Raw genomic sequence first — 8,682 nt, 5'->3', positions numbered from 1 at the left:
TCCCCCCCCCCCCAGTCTGGCCTTCCTGTGGCCAGCTCTTGACCTCTCTGGAGGAAAGGAGAAATGGAATAGACATCCACTATGGGACATGTTTAAAATGCTCTTCATATGTATGGTGGCCTTCACTTTCAAAACACTGCCATCCAACCTCTTCTCCAATTTTTCATGTTACAAACTAGGGACGGAATCGAAGAAGTGGCTTATTCCTAGTTCAGAGTCTCATCTGCTCAGAGCAGGGCCATCTGGACACTCTCCCTCCCAGGTCCCTCCACAGTACGCCACAAGAGACTATAGAGACTGCGAGAAGCCAGCAGGTCAACTCAAAACCAGGGCTAGACCCTCTTCTCCATGGGATCCTCCTCCAGTCCCAGCCTCCCTCAGTCTTCCCCTGCCATGCCAACCTGAGCTTTCCAAAACGAATGTCCAGCCAGGTGGTCACCTGCTCTGACCTCTTCAGAGGCTCTTTTTATGGCAGATGAGAGCCACTCCTTTTTTTTCCCTTTCCACTCTAGGACCCAGGTATGCTTACCCACTGAGCCACATTCCCAGCCCTTTTAATTAATTTATTTATTTAAAAATATTTTTTAGTTGTAGATGGACACATGCCTTATTTATTTTTATGTGGTGCTGAGGATTGAACCCAGTGCCTCACACTTACAAGGCAAACGCTCCACCACTGAGCTACAGCCCCAGCCCCTATTTTTTTATTTTTATGTGGTGCTGAGGATCTAACGCAATTCCTCACACATGTGAGGCAAGCACTCTACCACCGAGCTACAACTCCAGCCTCTTTATTTTTTTATCTTGAGACAGGGGTCTTACTAAGTTTCTGAGGGCCTCGCTAAGTTGATGAGGTTGACTTCGAACTTGTGACCCTCCTGCCTCAGCCTCCCAAATCGCTGGTATCACAGGTGTGCACCACCACACCTTGTCGATCTTAGCATGACACCTCCAGGGGCATCCAAGGCCCTCACTTTCCCCAGGCCCTTCCTCATGTATAAAGGATGCCTGTGAAGAGCCACTGTTCAGCTTCTTTCCAGTTCTTGTGCTCTGAGACCCATCTCTCTGAACTCTCCCCACTTCCTCTTAGCTTGAGGCAGCTCTTGGTGAGGCCAAAAAGCAACTTCAGGATGAGATGCTGCGGCGGGTAGATGCTGAGAACAGGCTGCAGACCCTCAAGGAGGAACTGGACTTCCAGAAGAACATCTACAGTGAGGTGGGACTGTGCTTCGTAGGCCAGGGGGCTGGGCTGGGGGGTGGCAGACACTGTCCTGGGGCTAGAGGGTAAGCTATATGCAGAGCTCAGCTGGCTGAGTCCCCTGTATAGTGGACAGGGGTCAGGGATGGCCAGCACCAGCTCCCGAGTTAAAGTGGATCTGGCAGTGGCCTGTGGGTTAGGGCTGGTTGCAGAGCTCGGGCTTCTGGGTCTAAACTTCTAAGGGACCAGTTCTGATTTCAGTCTGTGTGTCCTTGATCCAACCTTTCTAGGAACTTCGTGAGACCAAGCGCCGCCATGAGACCCGGTTGGTAGAGATTGATAATGGGAAACAGCGTGAATTTGAGAGCCGGCTGGCAGATGCTCTGCAGGAGCTGCGCGCCCAGCATGAGGACCAGGTGGAACAGTACAAGAAGGAGCTGGAGAAGACCTATTCTGCCAAGGTGCCTCTCTCCCTGGTGCCCTCACTGCTCTGCCCCCACAGCCCACCCCTGCCTGCCCTGGGAGATGCCTCGGAGGACAGGCAGATGGTGGCAGGGAGCTCAGGGTGGCCCAGGACCTGGGGCTTCAACAGTGATGCTGTCCTCAGGCCCCTCCTTCCGTCCTTCCCCATCCCTGCAATCCTGACTCCCTGTGCTCCCTGCAGCTGGACAACGCCAGGCAGTCTGCTGAGAGGAACAGCAACCTGGTGGGGGCCGCCCACGAGGAGCTGCAGCAGTCGCGCATCCGCATCGACAGCCTCTCAGCCCAGCTCAGCCAGCTGCAGAAGCAGGTGATGCCCGGCTCACTCCTGCTGCCAGGGACCACTGGGCTGCACAGATGTAGGGAGAATCCCTGAAGAACATCACTTTCCTCATCTGAAATCGGGGTGAAGCTGGGTATGGTGACAGAACAGGCCCCCAGGACCACAGACTGGGAGGCAGGGTCTGGGATTTGGAGTCCCACGGCCTGTCCACTGTTCTGGTTCTTTCTCTTCCCTTGCCTCCACTTCTTAGAAAATTCGTTTTGCCATTTGAAAATGGAGCCCATTCTTGTCCTCCCTGACTCACAGATCAGCCATAATACTCTGCAGCGTGAGGCATGAAAATCATCTGTATTATTTGGTAGAATAACAATGGCTGTGCCATGTGTGACGGGAGGAAATGGGCTCTGGCCTCAGAGCAAGAGATCGTAGTTAGATATTGGGAAGGACTTCCTGGTCACCACATTAGAACCTGCAATGAGTTCTGAACAGGGTCCTTGGTACCTCATGTCCCTCCCTCTCCATACTTGAAGCCCTTGGAGGGTCACCAGACCCCTGCTTCCTCCACCCCAGCTGGCAGCCAAGGAGGCGAAGCTTCGGGACCTGGAGGACTCGCTGGCCCGGGAGCGGGACACGAGCCGGCGGCTGCTGGCAGAGAAGGAACGGGAGATGGCTGAAATGCGGGCGAGGATGCAGCAGCAGCTGGACGAATACCAGGAGCTGCTGGACATCAAGCTGGCCCTGGACATGGAGATCCACGCCTACCGCAAGCTCCTGGAGGGCGAGGAGGAGAGGTGGGTTGGGTCAAGTCAGGCGGTGCCAGCAAGTAGCTTCCGGAAGGCTTCCGCTCGCCCTGACCGCTAGTCCTCTTCGTTGTCTCCTTTCCCTAGGCTACGCCTGTCCCCCAGCCCCACCTCGCAGCGCACCCGTGGCCGTGCCTCCTCTCACTCATCCCAGACGCAGGGTGCGGGGAGCGTCACCAAAAAGCGCAAGCTGGAGTCCACTTCTGAGAGCCGCAGCAGCTTCTCCCAGCACGCTCGCACCAGCGGACGGGTGGCTGTGGAGGAGGTGGACGAGGAGGGCAAGTTTGTGCGGCTGCGCAACAAATCCAATGAGGTAGGCTCCCTGGATTGGGTCTAAGGTAACAGCTGGGTCCCACTCTTGGCTCCTGGACTTGATGGCTCTGAGACCTTGGGAACTTTATTTAACCGTGAAGAGAATCAGTCTCCTTATCAGTGAAATTGGGATGAAGCTGGTTATGGTGGTGCACACCTGTAATCCCAGAGACTCAGGAGGCTGAGACAGGAGGATCACAAGTTTGAGGCCAGTCTCAGCAATTTAGCAAGACCCAATCTAAAAAAAATACAAAGGGCCAGGTGCAGTGGTGCCCCTCTGTAATCCTAGTTCCTCTGGAGGCTGAGGCAGGAGAATCACAAGTTCAAGCCAGTCTCAGCAACTTAGCAAGGCCCTAAGCAACTTAGTGAGTCCGTGTTTCAAAATAAAATACAAAAAGGTCCAGGGATATGGCTCAGCGACTAAGTTCAATTCCTGGTACCAAAAACCAACCAGCCAAACAAACAGAAAAGGGTTGGGGATGTTAGAGCACCCCTGGGCTCAATCTCTAGTACCATTAAAAAAATAAAATAGGGGAAATAGTTACCCCTAAGTCTTTGAGCTGTTGGGAAGATGAAAGAAAAAGTATCAGTGTGCCTGGTACAGCTCAAGTTTCCACAGGGCACAGCTGTTATCCTTGGGGAGAAGGGCAGTGACTGGCCAGGGCAGAGGATGGAGGGACGGCCTGTGAATGTGGGTGGTAGCCGTTCTGCCTGGACTCTTTTTGTTTTATTTCGTCTTATTTTCGAGATGGGGGACTCACTATGTTGCCTGGGCTGGTTTTGAAGTCCTGGGCTCTAGCCATCCTCCTGCCTCAGCCTCCCGTAGCAGGATTTCAGGCACCACCGCCACGACTCACCTGCTTGGGCCCTTGAACACGATAAACTCAAGAGCCCAGCTGAGCCTCTCCTTCCCTCCTTTCTCTCTCCTCTCCTCCCCTCCTGGCAGGACCAGTCCATGGGCAACTGGCAGATCAAGCGCCAGAATGGAGACGATCCCTTGCTGACTTACCGCTTCCCACCAAAGTTCACCCTGAAGGCTGGGCAGGTGGTGACGGTGAGTAGTAGGGTACTTGGGACTCTGGTGTGGCCTTAGGTGGGGACGGGTTGGCCTGAGGACAGGAGTGCTGGAGTGAATTCTCTTTCCTCAGATCTGGGCTTCAGGAGCGGGAGCCACCCATAGCCCCCCTACCGACCTGGTGTGGAAAGCGCAGAACACCTGGGGCTGTGGGAACAGCCTGCGCACGGCTCTCATCAACTCCACGGGGGAAGTGAGTAGCTGGGGCTGGCCCCTTGCTGGAGGCGGCTTCCCTGGATAGGCCCCTAGGCGGCCCCCCAGGTGCTCAGAATGGGAGCCAGCTGTTCCCAACCCAAGGGGACCTATTCCGGCCACATCCCAGAGCTCTCTCTGGTGAGAACCCAGTAGGCAAATAGATGAGGACACTGAGGCTCATCTGTGATTCGAGAGACAAAAGAGCCCGAGGAGAGGGAGCTGCCTTCCTGGGCTCTTGAGCTGCCAGGGAGTCCCAGTCATCTAGCCTCTCCTAGGTCTCCGTTGCCCAAGTCCTGGAGCCAGGCTGGAACTCGCCTGTGTTCACTGAGACCTGCCCTGGGCCTACCTCACTGGGCATGCCCAGCATGTTGGGTAGAAGTTACCAGCAAGTGTTGTTAAGGGCAGAGCCACATCCCTCCCCAGAGGGCTCAGCAGTGTCCACCTGGGACAGAAGCTGGTTCCTTAGCTCCCAACATCACAGAGGACAGAGTGAGCAGCGGAATGGATGAAGTCCAGGCCACAGGAAGGTTCCCCAAGGTCATTGTGGGTTGATATGCTCCCTCCCTGGCCCTCACCCCTGATGCTTGGGCCTGGTCCTGTGTCCCTGTAGGAGGTGGCTATGCGCAAGCTGGTGCGCTCAGTGACCGTGGTTGAGGACGATGAGGATGAGGATGGAGATGACCTGCTCCATCACCACCACGTGAGTGGCAGCCGCCGCTGAGGCCCCACCCACACTGGGCCACCCAGCCAGGCCTGGGGCAGCCTCTCCCTGCCTCCCTTGCCAAAGTCTTTTCATTAAAGAATGTTTTTGGAACTTCACTTGCTGCCCTGGCTTTTCTTCTCCTCCCTCTACTTGAACAGGGAGCCCAGGTGTCTGGGCGCCCTACTCTGGTAAGGAAGGGAGCGGGAACTTTCTGATGCCATGGAGTCTTCCCACGGGAGCAGTGGACAGGGGTCTGGATGTGTCTGCTGGGAAGGGGACAGGAGGACAGCGGTGGGGCACCCAGCCCCGCCTCTCTCCCCCACTCCTGCTGCATGCCTCTCCTCTCCTCCCTTCCCAGCCCTGCTGCATGCGTGTCCTCTCATTCCCCTCCATTCTCTGCAGAAATGTTTCCTCCTATTCTTGTCCCTCCCGTATTAGATTTTTTGCATGTCTGCCGCCCTCCAAGCTTGCTTTCCCCTCGCCCTTTTCCTTTTGATTTTAGGAGATTTAGAGGAGTCCAAACCATCTCTCTCTGTCCCCAGGTCTTTCTGACCCTCCTGCCCTTTCACATCCCTCTTCCCAGTCCCTGACCTCCCAAGTCCCTGTGGCCTTCGGCTCCCTGGGCACAGAACCCACCTTCCTGCCTGGTGACTGGGACCTTGTAGGAGCCCGGAGCCTGGGTGCTGGGCCCGAGCAGCCAGTCCCAGACTCGCCGTCCCGCCTGAGCCTTGTCTCCCTCCTCAGGGCTCCCACTGCAGCAGCTCGGGGGACCCCGCCGAGTACAACCTGCGCTCCCGTACTGTGCTGTGCGGGACGTGTGGGCAGCCGGCCGACAAGGCATCTGCCAGCGGCTCGGGAGCCCAGGTGGGCGGATCCATCTCCTCTGGCTCTTCCGCCTCCAGTGTCACAGTCACTCGCAGCTACCGCAGTGTGGGGGGCAGTGGGGGTGGCAGCTTCGGGGACAGCCTGGTCACCCGCTCCTACCTCCTGGGCAACTCCAGCCCCCGGACCCAGGTGAGTCATCCCTTTGCCTCCAGTTCCCCATAGGCATCCCTTCTTTCAACCTGGCCACTGAGGGTTAGGACAAGCGGAATCTCTGGGGGGGTGGACAGCCTTCTCTCCCGCAGCCCGGGGGAGCGGGAGCCTCCGCCCTGCAGCCCAAGTCCTAGACGCCCCATTCCTGCATCCTGCCCCTCCTGTCTGAGCCCCAGACGCGAGGGCAGGGGCAGGGCTAGAGTGTGATGTTTGGGGGAGGCCACACCTGGGAAGGGCGTGTCCAGCAGCCACGCTCACATGTGTCTACTCTCTTTCCTCTTAGAACGCCCAGAACTGCAGCATCATGTAATCTGGGACCCACCAGGCAGGGGTGGGGGCCGAGGCCACCTGCTTCCTCCTCACCTTATCCCCACCCCCTGCCCTGCACCTCATGGGAGCAGGCTTGAAGCCAAAGAAAAATACCCCCGTTGGTATTTTTTCTTCTGTATTTTGTTGTTTTGTTTTTCTAAGAGAAGTTATTTTCTACAGTGGTTTTATACTGAAGGAAAAACAAGCAAAAAAAAAAAAAATGCCTCTATCTCAATCCTAATTTCTCCTCCATCCTTTCCCTGCTTCCAGGAAACTCTGTATCTGCCTTAAAACCAAAGAGGGCTTCCTCTAGGAGCCAAGGGAAAGGGGTGCTTTCACAGAACCTAGTTTCTGCTTTGCTGCCCTGGCTGCTGCCCCCACCCCGGGGATCCTAGGACATGGTGCCTGAGAGGCAGGCGGGGAGTCTTCTCCACCGGTCAGCCTCCTCTGGACAGCTGTCCCACTGCCAGGCCAGCCTCAGAGAGAGAGAGAGAGAGAGAGAGAGAGAGAGAGAGGGGACAGCTGAGCCCGGCCTCCCCTGGTTCCACTACACTTGGCTGAGGCTCCTTCGCCTGCCCCATCCCCCAGTCCCTACCCCTGTCCCCAACCCCGGGGTGAACTGATTCTCCCAGGTACCAGCTGTGCTTGCTTTTTCTGTATTTTATTTAGACAAGAGATGGGAATGAGGTGGAAGGTAGAAGAAGAGGGAAGGAAGGTTAGTTTGAGACTAACTTCTCCCAGCTTAAGAGCCTTGGGTAGGCTCTGTCCAGTCACTGGAGGTCAAGGTCAAGTGGGGTGCAGGGAGGAGACAGAGGGAGCCTACTGGAAAGGGTGAGAGCCTGCTAGGGCCCACCACAGAGGAGGACGGTGAGGGGTAGAGGGTGGTTGGCAAACACTAAGAGCCTCTTGCCTCCCCATTGCCCATCTGCATCCCTTCTCTCCTCCCCAAATCAATACACTATTTGTTTCTATCCCTGACTCTCGTGTGGTCTTTGTTGGTGGGCGTCATCGTGTACACAAAGGGCTGCGTGGTGGTGGCTGTGTCCTCATGTTCACTGCTGCCCAGCCTCACCCCTGCTCTGGGGGACAAGGAAGAGATAAAGTCCACAGAGCACCTGAGGGTCACACTCGGCACTCAGTGATGGCTGAGGGAAGCGGCTTTGACATAAGCGTCACCCATCCACAGGTGGCTCTCCCTCTGTGGATATCCCTCAGAGGGGCAGAGTCCGAAGGAGGGCATTTCGTTGCTTACTTCTTTCTTTCAACCAGCCAAGCACTGATCAAGCACCTTTGCCCTGAGTTGAGCATGAATGCAAAGACTTATGCCCACCTGGTCTGAGGGTGGCGATATCTCGGGGCCAAAGGGCAAGGACAAGTGGGGAGGGAGAGAAGCTGGGTAAAAGGGCAATAGGGAGAAAGTAGGGCTGAGCTTGCAAACAAACAGTTAATGTCTCTTTCTAATTTCCAAAGCATTTCTGCAGGATCTCATTTGACCTCTATATTGTCCTGAGAGGTTGTTATTTTCCCCTTTGAAATGAAGACTCGGCAAACATACCTGAGGCCACACAGATAGCAGGTGGCAGAGATCCCAAGGGTCTGACTGCAGACCTCTGCTCTTGTGACATCATGCTCCCCTTTGAACAAAGATATATGGATGATAAACTATAAGTTTCTGTTGCCTGGGCAGAGGAGTTGAGGGTTCAAAACTCGTGAGATCATACATGACACGTGCACCTGTAATCCCAGCCACTCGGGAGGCTGAGGCAGGAGAATTGAAAATTTAAGGCCAGTCTCACCAACTCAATGAGATCCATCTCAAAAAGAAAAGAAAAAGGCAGGAGCATATCTTGGATTGTGGAAAACAGATGGGAAAAGCAAATTTAATAAAAGGGCCTGGAAACCCCTAATGTCCCCTAGGCTGAGACCCCACGGAGCCTCTGGGGAAGGAATACCCTAGAGGAAACGGGTAGCGGGGCTCGAGGCTGTCTGGGATGGGCAGGTTCAGAGAAGGAAACCCTTTCTCTCCCGTACCTCTGCCAAGGCACCCAGCACCCAGTGGAGCATCACATCTGGAGGAGTCGCGTCAAGATAGGTGCACATCCCCAGTCGGCCACCTGGGGGCGCCAGAGCCCCACCGCGGCCGGCCAGCGTCCGCGCCCGGGGGCCTGGGGTCTTCCCCGGTGTCAGCGCCTAGCCGTGGGGCGGATCGCGCGGGGCTCCGGGCCGAGGAGGTGCGCTGGTGCTGCGGGCAGGGAAGCCTGGCCGCAGGCGTGGCCTCGGCCGTTCTTGACT

The 8,682-nt window shown here is 56.1% G+C and overlaps 1 protein-coding gene across 1 annotated transcript in view; it reads left to right on the top strand.

Annotated features, from left to right (window-relative positions):
• Lmna (lamin A/C) overlaps positions 1-7,361 on the top strand; it is a 22,434-nt gene extending 15,073 nt beyond the window's left edge. The window contains exons 3-12 of the mRNA XM_015502736.2: positions 1,091-1,216; positions 1,489-1,659; positions 1,863-1,988; positions 2,532-2,752; positions 2,849-3,074; positions 4,020-4,127; positions 4,222-4,341; positions 4,954-5,043; positions 5,791-6,060; positions 6,365-7,361. Coding sequence (XP_015358222.1) covers positions 1,091-1,216; positions 1,489-1,659; positions 1,863-1,988; positions 2,532-2,752; positions 2,849-3,074; positions 4,020-4,127; positions 4,222-4,341; positions 4,954-5,043; positions 5,791-6,060; positions 6,365-6,391 — 1,485 coding nt within the window. The 3' untranslated portion in view covers positions 6,392-7,361. The remainder of the gene's footprint in view (positions 1-1,090; positions 1,217-1,488; positions 1,660-1,862; positions 1,989-2,531; positions 2,753-2,848; positions 3,075-4,019; positions 4,128-4,221; positions 4,342-4,953; positions 5,044-5,790; positions 6,061-6,364) is intronic.
• The last annotated feature ends 1,321 nt before the right edge of the window (positions 7,362-8,682 follow it).

This window comes from Marmota marmota, unplaced genomic scaffold, assembly GCF_001458135.2.
Source record: "Marmota marmota marmota unplaced genomic scaffold, marMar, whole genome shotgun sequence".
In the NCBI taxonomy this organism is placed as follows: domain Eukaryota; kingdom Metazoa; phylum Chordata; class Mammalia; order Rodentia; family Sciuridae; genus Marmota; species Marmota marmota.
Note: the sequence above shows the minus strand (reverse complement) of the source record. Positions and strands in the feature narration are given on the sequence as shown.